Below are 13,966 nucleotides of genomic sequence, written 5' to 3'. Positions count from 1 at the left end.
GGCCCTGTAGAAGTCAGGGAGTGTAGTTGAAATCTCTGTCCATGAATCCCTATTTATACACTTGCTGTTTAACTGTGACTCACCAGTGTGACATACATAATTTCTAGAGGAGGAAAAATGTCCAAGTTTCCTCTTTCAGAGGTGAATGCCCTAATTCCTATAGTACAAGGCCATGTACTCTTTTTCTAGCTCTGTGTGGGGGTTTTGGTCATTCTCCCAGAAGAGGGAGCATATACAGAAGCAGGTTATTGAGACTTGTAAACAGGGAAGTATTTCCTGACTAAATTCTTCTGGTGTCGAGTAGTAGAAGCAAGAGATTTTAGTTGTTCTTTTTTTATCCTAATCTCTTTATCTCGCTCTCTGTCTTCAGTCCCTTTACTGTGTCTTACTCAAAATACTAAACCAGGTAACAGGGAGAAGTGGTAACGTGGTAATCTGTGGGCTGGGAATTGCTTTGGGAAAAACTGTTAAGAAACAAACTTGCACTTTGTGACTTTAGTATTTTCTTGTGCTAATTTAAATATAATAAAGAATTGTACAAAAAGTAATGAGTCTTTCATTTCATAGTATGTTCTTAAGGAAGATGCAGCTCAGGGAGTATAAAACCAGGTATTAGACAGTAAGGAAGTGTTCCAAGCAGCAGTTTATAGCTGCCCTGTGGTTCCCTTCAGTTAATGGGACAAGAAGCCAAGATTGATTTAGTTCTGCAAAGGAAAGGAATAGCTCTTGAGAGCCCTGCTTTATTTACATACCCTGACAGAAGGATCTACTCACATTTAATCTCCTCTTGACAGAAGCCTGTTATTTTACATCTAAGGGCTCACTGAACAGAATGGGTTTGATGGACTACAGAGTACTGTTTTTCAGTTAAATTCCAAAGTTAGAAAAAGTTTATTGGACTTTAGAAAGTTGTCATGTATTTTTAACAGTATTTGACACAGAATCATGGTAGGGAAACTTGGGACCTGTCCCTCATTTCTGTTTATGATTTCTAGCATAGAGCTATCAAATTAATTGCCAGTATGTATTTGTTTGAAGCAGAGAATATTCAGAGTGAAGAGTTCAATCGAGTTACTTTTCAGTACAGTCTTATCAAAGCACAAGTGATGCCACCATTAAAGGAGGTTTGCTTCTATTCATAGAGCATTCATGTTTGTTCCTACCAAGGAAAAAGTTCATTCGAGCTTTAACAAGAATATGTATGTTTCTTCAAGTCCCAGCTAAAGTATGCTGATACTTTCATGAAGCAGTTAAAAAACTAGAGCTTGGACACAGGGGCTTCTCCACGTGGCTGTCAAAGTGACAGTGTACCAGACATACTCATGTCCTACACAGTCATACAGTCTGGGTCCAACAATTTGTAGGTGCTGGTCTCATGCCTTCATACCCTAGCTGCCTCCTGTGTAGCTCATGTAAGCTGCTAACAGCAGGAGGAAGGTACCCCTTTCATTCCTTTCAGCAGGTTAGACTAGTGGAAAGCAATCATGAGCTGGCAGTCCATAGTAAAAAGGATCATATTCAAGAAAGATAATTTCCAACTCTGAAGGACTGGCTGCTCTTCCTTGTTCCATTTATGCAAGGCAGCCAGGTAAGTGTGCTTACAAATACTGGTTTTATGTTAGGGAAGACGAAAGAGTTAAATGAGACACAGCAGGGTACTCCAGTGTCCATTATCCACCCTGTCTCGGCAAGCAAGCAAGCCAACTGGGGCACCTCCATTTAGCCTGGCCCTCCCAGCCTTCTAGCTGGCTCTTTGCTCAGACTCCTCCCCCTCGTGCATGCCATGCTGCACAGACTGATGGCAAAGTAACACAGCTTCTGATGCCAGAAATAACAAGTACTGGGGTATTTGTGTTACCCGATGAATGGAGGACACAGATGGGTCATCACCCAGGACACAGCTGCAAGCTTTTGTTCACTTTTGTGGCACCTTTTCAGAAAGATGAGGGGAGTGGCAAGAAGCTTATTTCCTCAGGCATTGTTACAAACAAAATCCAAACAGAAAACCCCACAACCTACTAAATTAAGAACCCTTTAGAAAAAGGAATTTTTCAAATTACTCTTTTCTCAAAGCCCAAGCATACTGTCAGCAGTGGTCACACTTCAAGTGTATTTCTCTCATAGCTACTCACTAAAATAACCAAAACCAAAATTCATGTATTTCTTTTCAGGAGAGGCAACATCAAAGGCTCCTTTTGAGTTCTGTTTAGTGTCCTTTTAGTGGAATATGTAAGTTAGAATAACACTCATTTTGTAAAGAAAAAACAAACCTATTTCTTCTCACTATTGTAGACTATTGTATAAGCATCACACTCATACAAGCATTTGATATTTTTATTGCCTCATGCACTGAGGTGTTCTGCAATAAAAATACACTGAAGCTTATGAAATATTACTATGAAATATGAAAAATATCAGAAAAGATACAAACATAATGAAATTGCAATGAACATATTATTTCATAGTATTACGCTTGTAAAACTTTATTTCTAAACTCTTACAATTATTTTTTTCTCAACCCAATTAAATACAGGAAAGCTAAAACACAATCCTAGCTGATGGAAAAGAGGTTGTAGTTCAAAGAATTCCATTTTAAGTAAATCCATGGGATAACAACATATCCAACTATGCACCTATATATCAAATTTCTCTTCACAGATATTGTGTCCATGTTCTTCATAGTCTTCTCTAGTTACTATCATGTCTTCAAAATCATCATTTTCAGAAATGAGCTTCCCACCTTCCCAAGAATAAGTAACAGGGCTGGAAAATGAACAAAGTTATTGTTACTTCTCTATAGATAAATTTAAAATAGAAATAGACTGTGATGATTTCCAAGTCTTTTATTTAGCCATACCTATTTAAACTATGTTTCTGATTGCTAAATCAAACCATCCAGCTCCAGAGAAGCTATGAGACAAAGTTTGAAACTTCAGCAGGGCTAGCTGACTTGGTTTTTAAAAAAGGGCCTCTTTAAAGGCAGGTGTGATGAGGGAATGACATGTTCCCTCATCTTGGTGTATTTTAAAAAGTCTTTGTATTTACTTTGCATAGATAATAATTCTTTAATAGTATTTAAAAATACTCTAACAAGAGTACTTTTTTAAAAATAGATTTTTTTGTATATTCAAAATATACTTGTTTTGTCCCCACTCCTGCAAAGATGTTACCCCTTCCTCGTCCCTGAAGTGATACATTAATAATTACATGGCAGCATTCAGATGCTGAAAATTCTAAGTGAAAGACTAAGTTCTAATCTTACATACTTACATACCCACCTAATGACAATACAGTCTTATTTATGTGTTTACAGTAAAAAGGCTGACCCTAAAAACACTTACTTAACTTTATTAGCTAAAGTACAGTGCAAGCCGGCGATCTCTAGTTTCTTTGGTTTGTCTGAAAATACACTGACTTAAAACATCCTTCTTGCACAATTTTTGTTCACTTAATATTTAAATGAATGCCTTTACTCAATCTACCTTCTTAATCAGCAAAAGAAACACTACTTTATTGTTTGTTCTGCTAAAAGATAGAGCCCCTTCTATTGAGTAGTTTAGGACTTACTTTTCAGGAAGAACAACGGAAACATCATAGTCAGTTGGAGTAAGGCATCGAACTTCAGAATAAACCCGATCTCTGAAGCCTGGAAAAAGGGTGTTGCCCCCAGTCAGAACTATGTTCTTGAAGAAATGAGGCTGCATTTCTGTAAAATAATTAAGTAAATCTGTAGTTAATAGACGGGACATACACCTACAGATTAAAGGTGGTGGTTTTTCCAATTTTGTTATGAATTTGAACAGAAATAAGAAATATGCATACAAAAAATTTATTACAATCTAATCAGCATATCAATTAAACAGAAATATGAGGTGAGCAATCACCCTATGTTCTTCCTGATTTCAGAATTTGGCTTTGATAACTACTGTTTTCTTATATTTATTAAACTTCACCTTTGCCAACACAATTCCCCTTTCAAAAGGGATTTTAAGTGACACAGGCTTTTTAACAGTACATTAATAGCCTAAATGCTGCCATACTTATATGGCATCATAAAACCTATAAATGTCTTCTTTGTAATAATAACAATAATTACTTGTACATAATCTATGAAATTAAAGCCTTAATATTACTTCTGACAAACAGCAGTCACAAAGGTTTTACTGTTGGATGCTTAAATTAGTGACTTTTGGTCAGTTTCACACCAAATGAAACAAAGCCATTACAATGTCCCTCCTTCTCCCACCCCCTTGTCCTTTTCAAAATACTTTTAGGATATACCTTCAGGTAAATTCTGAATAGAATAAACAATGGCTTCAGGAATTCCCATCTCTTGAATACCAATATCCGAAGGATGGAAAAGTATTTCTGGAACTGCAAATCTTTCATTTGTTAGACGAAGTATTTGTTCACCAGTCTTGTATTTTCCACTTAACACCATCTCTTCCCTTGGCTAAATTAAAGACATGAATAGCACCCACTGCTTAAGAAAAGAAATCACATCCTAGAATATTCAGCTAATCTATTTCATGTCCTGAAAAGGTAGGCAGTGTATGCTGCCACTGTCATATTATCTATCAGCAGATCTTTTAAGAATAATGCATACTCTGGTATTGCATCTGAGGTGACCTTGCTCTTACCAACTGCAGTTTTGTCCAAAGCAAAATAAAACTGGTATTCACAAGAGTGGCCTTAAAATACAGGACTGCTTTCAAAACTATGGCTCAGTAAATTAGATAAAACTGTTTAATTGTCTATTGTCTTCACTGGTGTTTCAGGCTCTTCTGTAAAGTGACTTTGAACTTTCAACCTATATGGGTGTTTAAATGTAATTCAGAGAAAGTTAAAAAAGAAATCAATACAGAGAAAACATTTCCTAACTTAATGTTAAAAAAACTTCATAATGATATGGATAAGTTATATGACAGAGCACAAACAGAGAAAGCTATGGTGGAAAAACGGTATTTTTTTTCATCCCAACTTACTGAGAAAAAATGTTACCAACTAATGGATAGCACAGAAAGATGCTACAATACAGCATTTGAAAAAACGGAGTATTTTTAACCTCTCCACTAGACTTGTGCAGAGGAACAGTAAAAAAAAACCCTTCAGAATTATCATTACCTTACAAAATCCTTTTTTGATTGTGCTGAAGTCTGGCAAAACATAATCTACCATTACAGTATTTTCCTCTCCTTTCAATCTGAAAAAGAATGTAAAATTCAACAGAATCAAGAACAAGTTCTGAATTCCAACTATTTAATAATGACAAAACCTCTTTAACTTAACTGGAAAATCTTTTGATTAACAGTATAGTTTTGTTTGTACAAACAGATTATCCAGAAGAACAAACTCTCACATTTAGTACTATTGCATACATACTTGGCAATGTCCATGTCTTTGTAAAAGTCTTGAGAAACATAACACACATCTTCTTTCACTTGATTAATGACATGTGTTTCATCCATAACATGGAGCTGCCTGTGAACAACAAAAACCAAAACCACAGAAGTTTGAGAATAATTAAGTGTTCCATTTTCTGTCCAGTTTTCCACTGGAACTGAGCAACCATTATTTTTCAGTCACAGGAAGCTACTGTCTCAATATCTAAACCTGTATTCAATTTACAAAAGCATTCCTCGTCTACTGGAGGTTAGTATTGTCCTGTTTCACAGTTCAGTAAATACATTCTCAGTAAATACATTCACGTGCATTTGCCCACTGTCTTGCTAACAAACACAGCTGTAATCCTGCCAGTAGCTCTTTGGTAAAGACCTTTACCTAGATAAAGTTCCAAGCTAAAGGATCCCAATAAAAAGTTGATCCTACTGCATTTTATTTGCAGTATTGATACAATCAGTCAGCAAACTGACTGATGATCTACTGAAACACTTGAGAAAATATGTTGACTTGTATAAGTGTGAGCACACAGGTAACTTCAACAACTTCAAAAGCACTGGCACTTTGAAAAATAACAGCCTAAATCTTCAATGGGTTTAAACTCTTCTTAATTAATTTTGATCTTAAGGGCAAGATGGCAGCTAGCAGATTGTAACGGACAAAAAATTCCCTTCTCCTTTGAAAAGCAATTAATCTAAAATTCACAGAACCAGTAAGAATACTCCATGAACTTCAAGCTCATTTCATACCAAGTTTCAGAATGAAAATTAGCATGCTTTACCTGTAAGAGATTATCTCCTTTAGATGGTTGGTTAAGAGTTTCCCTCCAACATTAATCCTACAGAAGAAGAGTAACATGAGAAATTCTGTCATTATTAACTTCAGGCACAGCAACAGTTCTTCTAGAAAATATACACTGCAGTATACCTGATGATTGCCTCTTTCTTCTTTTTACTTCTGCAATAAGGTACAATGTGGGTAAAAGAGTATCCACTATCCACGATGATACAACACAGCTCAGATGGATTATCCCGGAAATACCTGTGTGCACTAAGAGCACCAGCTGAAATACAGAAAATTTAATTCCATTTTTATATGAACATTCAGAATTTACACTGATATGAAGGTGCACGTGCTTCATATTTTAAATGCCTTTGACAGACTTTCAAGACCTCAATACATAATAATACAGCCAATGCATTAATATATTTTGGCAGTGGATAAAAGTATGTGTTATATATGGCCCTATTTAATCTTTTTCAGGAATTCCAGTCCATGTTCCATTTCCTCTAAAGTCTAATCACACTGATCATGCTACAAACTTATCAAATTTATCTAAAGGAGTATCCTATGTCCAGTTATCTTGTGGAAGGGTGGTATTGTTGTTTACACATTCCCTGTGAGACACAATACATTTCATAATTGTAATGCTGCATTTTATTTGCTAACACATAACAAAACCAAACAAAAAAACAATCCTACCACCCTAAAATGAAAGCTATCAGATAAAGACTTCATGCAAAATTTTGGTAGAACTCTTTAAATGCTATCCTGTTTCAAAGTCCATCTGTTATTTCTGTCATCCTTACTCTCCTTAGATTTCCTGTAATTACATACCGTGAGACTCTTTAGGAAACAGTACAAGAGTACAGCTGGAATTTGTAAAATAAATTATTTTTTAAATGTTTAATCCACTTTTACTCAAGAGCCATGAAGCAACTGAAGTTTTTTTTCTATGTGTATATATATATGTGTGCATGTGTGCTTGCTTATTCATTTATTTAAAGGGTCAAGCTTAAAAATACATAAATTCAAACTACAAAGAGACATACTCACCATTTACTCTAAGAACTGCTTGAAATTGATATTCTTCAAATAGAATTTCATTCATAGATTCTTGGATTGAACTGAAGTTAAAATAAGGTTCAGTAATAATAATATTGGTATCTACAAAATCCACCTATGAAAAACACATTAAGATTGTCATTGCATAAAACGTAGAAGTTAATAATCCCTTACCATCTTTTGCAGCAGTGGAAGATAATGTAAATCTGAAGACATGATTACCACTTGCCATATCTGTTTGTAGAAGCTAGACTTAAAATGTTTTACCTTTTTTTAAAACTTTCATGAGCAGTGATACAAGTTTATCTAATTAATGAGTAAAAAAACATAATAGACGGGAACACTTTTATACATATCCTGATTCTGTTCCTATCCTTACAAATCGTAATCCAACATTTAAAAAGACTCCATGAAGGAACACTACAATTTTAATGTGAAATACTTTACATTAATCCTGTCAACTACAGAAAAAAAAGTCTCCTTGACAGCACTTGCACCACAGAATTCCTTATCTAATAACCGAAGTCCTGTACAGTGCAGAATCAATAATAAAACTCCCAGTGACTTCTACTGATGTCAGCAAAAGATTCTGGGCTTTCCATATTCACCACTATCTCAAACACTCCTTTAGAGAGGACTTCATAGGGTTACTTCTGTCATAACTGGATATGGGCCTAAAAACATTACCAGCTATATTTCTCTGTAGTCTTCACTTGTGAAGAATTAAAGACAAATTCTCAAAAACATGACTACATTAAATACAGTTCCAAAACTAAAATGAAATTTACGTATCAAAAGCCAGCACTTTATATTTTTAATACAAAAATGTACAGAGAATAAGCTAATTTGAGGCATTATTTCATTCTCAGTACACAGATGTTAGAAAAACCTCAAGAATTTCCAGAGAACATAATGTTTTTAAAAGAAAAAAAAAAAGAAGGAAAGTCTTAATACACTTCCCGTGGTAAATCAAGTTTGTGGGTAATGAAAAATAAAGTATCAGGTATTTATATTTTATACATTTAAGTTATTCATGGGTAGAAAATGGCTAGCCAAAGATGATGACTAAATGTGTATGTATTTTGGCCTACTGACCCAGCTCATCCCTCCCTTTCACATTAACTATTTCTTGATCTCTTAACTACATTGTCTGTGATTGTTTCTTATTAACATGAACTCTTAATTATATTGATATGAATTTCTTAGGTCAGCTGTACTCAGTATCAGTACAAACCTACAAGATTAAAAAATTTAAATATTTTTCAAAATTCTACAGCAGAACTCAAAAACATTTGCCAAAATTTAAATCCCTGTGATTTCCAATTGAAGGCACTTTCAAAGAGAACAGTAAGATCACCCATTCTACTTAATATTTGTTAATTCCATTAGTCACTATTTAATCTACACAAAATATGCAATTTTAAAAAAGCTCTTACTTGATACATTTCTTTTCCGAAGAGATAGTCCCAAACCTGTCTCTGAACATCCCAGTTCACCAAGTAACCCTGTAGGAATTTAGAAACAAATTTACACTGTTTAGAAAAATAAAATTGTATGAAAAAAAAAGTCCAACAACAAACAATTGAGACTGATAATATAAAAAATTTGAGAGTTAAAATGTCTAAATTTACATGTCAAGGCTAAGGAGTAAATGTTACATAGGATCAAGGTATGTTACAAATATTCCCCACTGATGTGTTGATTACTGCACTACAAAAACAATGTACGTTGTGTTTTCTGTACACATTACTCTTTTTGGCAGAAGCTTGTCAGTCTTCTTCAGTGCCAGGGAAGGTTATGGAGCAGATTACCTGGAGTGCCACCACCCAGCATGTACAGCACAAATAAGTGATCAGGTCCAGTCAGCATGGGTTTATTAAAGCTTGACTAACATTTTCTCCTTCTGTGACAAGGTGACCCACTCAGTGAGGAGGGAATGGATGTGAATGTTGTCTGCCTGGACTTTACCAAAGTCAGTAAAGTTTTTGAGACCATTTCCCAGAGCATTTTCCTGGAGTAGCTGGCTGCTTATGCCTTGGATGGGTGAACTCCTTGCTGGGTAAAAGACTGGCTGGATGTCCAGGCCAGAGTGGTGCTGAATTGTGCCACATCCAGTTGGCATCCCATCACCAGTGGTGCTCCCCAGGGCTCAGTACTGTTATCAAGAATCTGGACAGGGGCATCTGGTGTACCCTCAGTAAGTTCACAGAACGCATGACATTGGGTAGGACTGTTGATCTGCTGGAGGGCAGAAAAGCTCTGTGAAGATTTCTGGACGGGCTGGATTGACAGTGGCTGAGGACAATCTTATGATGTTCAGCAAGGCTAAGTGCTGAGCCCCTGCACTTGGGTAACAACAACCCCATGCAGCACTACAGGCTTGGGGCAGGCTGGCTGGAAAGCTGACAGGTAGAAAAGGACGTGGGGGTGCTGGTTGGCATCCACTGAGCATGAGCCAGCACGTGCCCAGGTGGCCAAGAAGATCCTAGCCTGTATTAGGAATAGTGTGGCCAGCTGGACCAAGGCAGGGATTGCCCTCCTGCTTCTGGCACTGGTGAGGTCATCCCTCAAACCCTACTTTCAGTTTTGGCTCCCTCCCAGCAAGAAAGATATTGAGGGACTGAACCAAGTCCAGAGAAGGGAAACAAAGCTGGTGAGGGGTTCAGAGAACAAATCCTATGAAGACTGAACTGAGAGAGGCTGTCTAGCATGGAGGAATGGAGGCTCAAAGGGGACCTTATCACTCTCTGCAGTGACCTGAAAGGAGGTTGGAGTGAGATGGTGGTTGGTCTCTTCTCCCAGGTAACAAGTGACAGGATGAGACGGAATGGCTCTAAGTTGCACCAGAGAATTTTAGATTGGTAACATTTTCTCACCAACAGGGCTGTCACCCAGTGGCACAGGCTGCCCAGGGAACTGGCTTAGTCACCGTTGCAGCTGTGGCACTTAGGGACATGGCTAAGTGATGGGCTGGACAGTGCAGGGTCAATTGCCGAACTTGATGATGTTAAAGGTCTTTTTCAATCTAAACAATTCTATGACTGTTAAACTTCACACTGCTCACTGATTCTTTTATATACATAAAATATTGTTGATATACATAAAATCCTGAAGTTGGGACATACAGTATGAAAACTATTCCTTAGAACCACTTATACTTGGCTTTAATGTTAAACTGAAGATACCTTACTTACTTTCTGAAATGGAAGAATATAAAAAAGACCAGAGGGATCCTTAATTTCATCCAGTTGATTTGCTGTAAAGGTTTTCAAGCGTGCAGTCTTTGACCTGAACTGACAGTTGGGAATAACGCTGGAAAAGATTGGAAAGTTTCCTGTTAAACATGGTATGAGACACATTTAAGAGACACTTTCTTGATGAGACACTTTCTTTAAGCCACTTTCATAAACAAGTGTACTTTCAGTAATATTTTTGCTGCTGTATTTTGGCTTTAGTCCATTAACTGGAGCCAGTTATGAAGGAAATCTTTAATTTCTGACAACTGCAGTGCAGACAAGACACCTTTTGGAAAATCAAATACCACCCCCCACCTCCGCCGCACACTGCGCTGAGCCGCAACCTCCACCGCCTGCCGCCGGCACAACAGGGAGAGCGCCTAGGGCTCTCCGCCGACCCTGCCCGGTGACAGAGGGGCACGGTGTTACAGACGAGGCACGGTGTGACACGGAAGGGCTCGCTGTGACAGGCGATGCACGGTGCTATAAGACGGCACGGTGTGACACGGAGGGGCTCGCTGTGACAGGCGATGCACGGTGCTATAAGACGGCACGGTGTGACACGGAGGGGCTCGCTGTGACAGGCACGACGCCCAGCGCGGCGCGCGCCGCAGGGGCGGGGTCCGCAGCCGCCGCAGGGGCGGGGCGGGGCCAGGCCGCGCCTCTCCGCGGCCAGCGCAGGCGCGCTGCGGGCCCGCGCGCCGGTAAGTGGCCGAGGGGCGCGGAGCCGGCGGTGACTGAGAAGCCGTGAGGGGATGCCCAACGTCCGTCCCGCCCTGTCCCGTCCCCTCACCTGACGTTCGCGTGGCTGTAGCCGATCTTGGCGTTGTAGGCGCCGTTATCCAGCACCAGCGTCGCCATGTTCCCCACGGCGCCACGGCCGCCGCCGTCCCAGTATTGATCCGCCACCGCCGTGGATCTCTACGGTGACCATAGAGCGGAGGAGCAGTGCGCGCGTGGCCCGGCGGGACGCGGGAGTGCCGGCAGCGCTCCGCCTCTGCCGCGGGGCGGCGCGTGCCCGGTGCGTGACGCTGCCGGAGCCGCGGGAACCATTGGCCGGGCGTGACCCGGCAGCGCTCGTCACAGCGGTGGGCGTGGGGGTGACTCGGCGTCATCGCGGACAGCGCCCGCCCCGGCTGCAGGCGCCTCCTCGGCCGGCGGCAGCCCCGCGGGGGCGGTACCGACGGCTGGGGATGAGGCGGGGATGTTAGGGCGAGAGCCCGCTGTGGCGGTGGTTTAGGGTTACGGAGTGCCTCGGGTGACCCTGCCGGCTCGGGATGCTGCGGTGCGGGAACGCCGCTCCTCGGGAGAAAGGTGCTGAATGACAATCTCCTTGGGAAGTGCGCAGCAACACAGGCCTGGGCTGTGTAAGAACGTGACACAATGGAAAGGGAGGCAACTCTAAATTCCATCATCATTATTTTACTGTTAAAGAATAAGTTGGAAAATACTTGAGATCACAGAGTTCGACCTATGACTGAACACGATGTAAACTAGACCATGGTTTTAAGTGCCATGCCCAGCCTTGGCTTAAACACCTTCAGGGATGGTGACTCCACCACCTCCCTGGGCAGTCCATTCCAATGTCTAATCACCCTTTTTGTGAAACAGCGACAACAAAAAGTTCTTCCTGGTATGTAACCTGAAACTCCGCTGGTGCAGTTTAAGACTTAAGTCCTCTCATCCTGCCCCTGGCTGTCTGGGAGAAGAGACCACTCGCCCCCCCGCCCCCAACTGGCTACAACCTTCCTTCATGTAGAAAGTTTTTCAGAACATGCATAATTAACACTTTTATTATAAATACTATGGAAAACAGTGCTACTGGAATTCTCTATTCCTGACCAGCTTTCGTTTTACTGAAGTCTGCGTAATACAGCACACACCTGTATAGAACCATAGAACAGCACCAAATGGAAGGGTGCTGAAAGATCATCTGGTCCAGCCTTTCATAGTAAAGGGAACCGTGATGAGACCTAACATCCTGTCCAACCGTCTTGAAAATCTGTAATGGGAACTCCCTGAGGAGAGGTTTTTGCAGTGATTGGTTGTCTCATTGTGCAAAAGTTCCCTATATCAAGATGAAAGCTCTCCTGATAAAACTTAACACTCGTTGCCCTTTGTCTTCTGAAGAGAGAGCTTCCATTATTGTAGCCACTCTTTAAGTACCACAGTACTGTGATAAGGTTCCCCCAAGCTTCTCCAGGCAGAAAAAAATAAGTCCTTCAGTCTTTTCTTCAGGGTGTCTTCTCGAGCCTTTGATCATCTTTATGGCCTTAATTTGGATGCTCTCCAGTTGTCCACAGATTTTTTTTGGAGTTGCTAGGAGCAGAACTGGACACAATACTTCAGGTGTAGCCTAAAATGCACCTAGCAGGAATGGATGATAAGTTTCTGTCCCTGCTAGCAATGCCGCTGTGAATGCAACCCAGGATCTGCTTTGCACTCCTTGCTGCACTGGTGCACTGCTAAGTCCAGTTCAGCCTGATGTTCATCCAGACCCCCAGGCCCTTCTCCACAAGGCTGTTTCACTGCCACACAGGTCTGAGCCTGCACTGGGCTGTCATCTCAGGTGCAGCACCTTGCACTTGTCTTGGTGATGAATTTTACTCTATTTATATGTTTTACCTACAATCACTAGTTCCTTTGTTGTATTCCAGTAAAACAGAAAGAGCATTACAGTTTTGTATTTGTGTGTAATTGGCTTTCTGTAACTTAAAAATATTTATTCTGTATGATGACTCTTCAGCCTAACAAATATAAAATGTCTTTCCATGACCCAGGATGTTCACTGGAACACATGGCAATCTGCTTTTAGACAAATCCTCTTTATGTGCTTGTAAAGGAAGTGTATCATAAGGACAGCTTCCTTAATCCTGACTCCAGCAGATACATTATTTGATTCTTGAGAAGAGGTCACAAGAATTATCAAAAGCCTGTTTTTCAAGTTCAGGAGCTCCTGGGTGCTTTTTAAAGAACACTGTTGGTTGTTCTTATTCTTTGCCTACAGACAGGTATACTCATAGTAAATTTTGGGTTTGTATTTAAAATCCAAAATACACAAAACATATAATAGTAACAAATTGTTTAGGTAGTGTTAAGCATAAAATACTACTCTTAAAATTGCATAACTTTTACTTTATCCTTTTACTAATATAAAGTTCTTAGAATAATTGTTTAGATTCAAAAAGTCCAAATATCTATTGCTAACTTTTGCCTTGTGAAAATAAAAGTGAAAGCCAGAATTTAGTAAATTACTTTTGCCCTTCTAAATACTAGCTCCAGCTCTGTGATGCTTCATCTGTTATCATCCAATGACTTGTGTTGGACTTGGGAGTTATTTTCGCCTTTTTTTTTTTTTTTTTTTTTTTTTTTTTTTTTTTTTTTTTTTTTTTTTTTTTGGATGTAGGACAAGTGCCAGGCTTTTAAGAGTTCACTTAGATATACATAACTATTTCCAATCTCTTCAAACTAAAGTTGGTGTATTT

At 39.6% G+C, this 13,966-nt stretch overlaps 1 protein-coding gene across 1 annotated transcript; it reads right to left on the bottom strand.

The window, feature by feature from the left end:
- Positions 1-2,316: 2,316 nt before the first annotated feature.
- ACTR6 (actin related protein 6) lies at positions 2,317-11,530 on the bottom strand. The gene is made up of 11 exons (XM_066319357.1): positions 11,275-11,530; positions 10,440-10,557; positions 8,682-8,750; positions 7,237-7,360; positions 6,328-6,463; positions 6,182-6,238; positions 5,383-5,481; positions 5,125-5,203; positions 4,282-4,453; positions 3,568-3,706; positions 2,317-2,763 (listed from the first exon to the last, which is right to left on the bottom strand). The coding sequence occupies exons 1-11, from the start codon at positions 11,340-11,342 to the stop codon at positions 2,634-2,636; spliced, it is 1,191 nt and encodes a 396-aa protein (XP_066175454.1). The 5' UTR covers positions 11,343-11,530; the 3' UTR covers positions 2,317-2,633.
- Positions 11,531-13,966: the final 2,436 nt, after the last annotated feature.

This window comes from Sylvia atricapilla, chromosome 5 (assembly GCF_009819655.1).
Source record: "Sylvia atricapilla isolate bSylAtr1 chromosome 5, bSylAtr1.pri, whole genome shotgun sequence".
NCBI lineage: Eukaryota > Metazoa > Chordata > Aves > Passeriformes > Sylviidae > Sylvia > Sylvia atricapilla.
The sequence above is the reverse complement of the archived record's forward strand: the minus strand, read 5'-3'. Positions and strand labels throughout refer to the sequence as shown.

Excerpts from the sequence above, each read along its gene's own strand:
- ACTR6 (XM_066319357.1), bottom strand. The coding sequence starts at position 11,342 with ATGGCGACGCTGGTGCTGGATAACGGCGCCTACAACGCCAAGATCGGC. Across the intron at positions 10,558-11,274 it reads TACAGCCACGCGAACGTCAG|CGTTATTCCCAACTGTCAGT; the intron begins GTGAGGGGACGG and ends AATCTTTTCCAG. Across the intron at positions 8,751-10,439 it reads ATATTCTTCCATTTCAGAAA|GGTTACTTGGTGAACTGGGA; the intron begins GTAAGTAAGGTA and ends AAATTCCTACAG.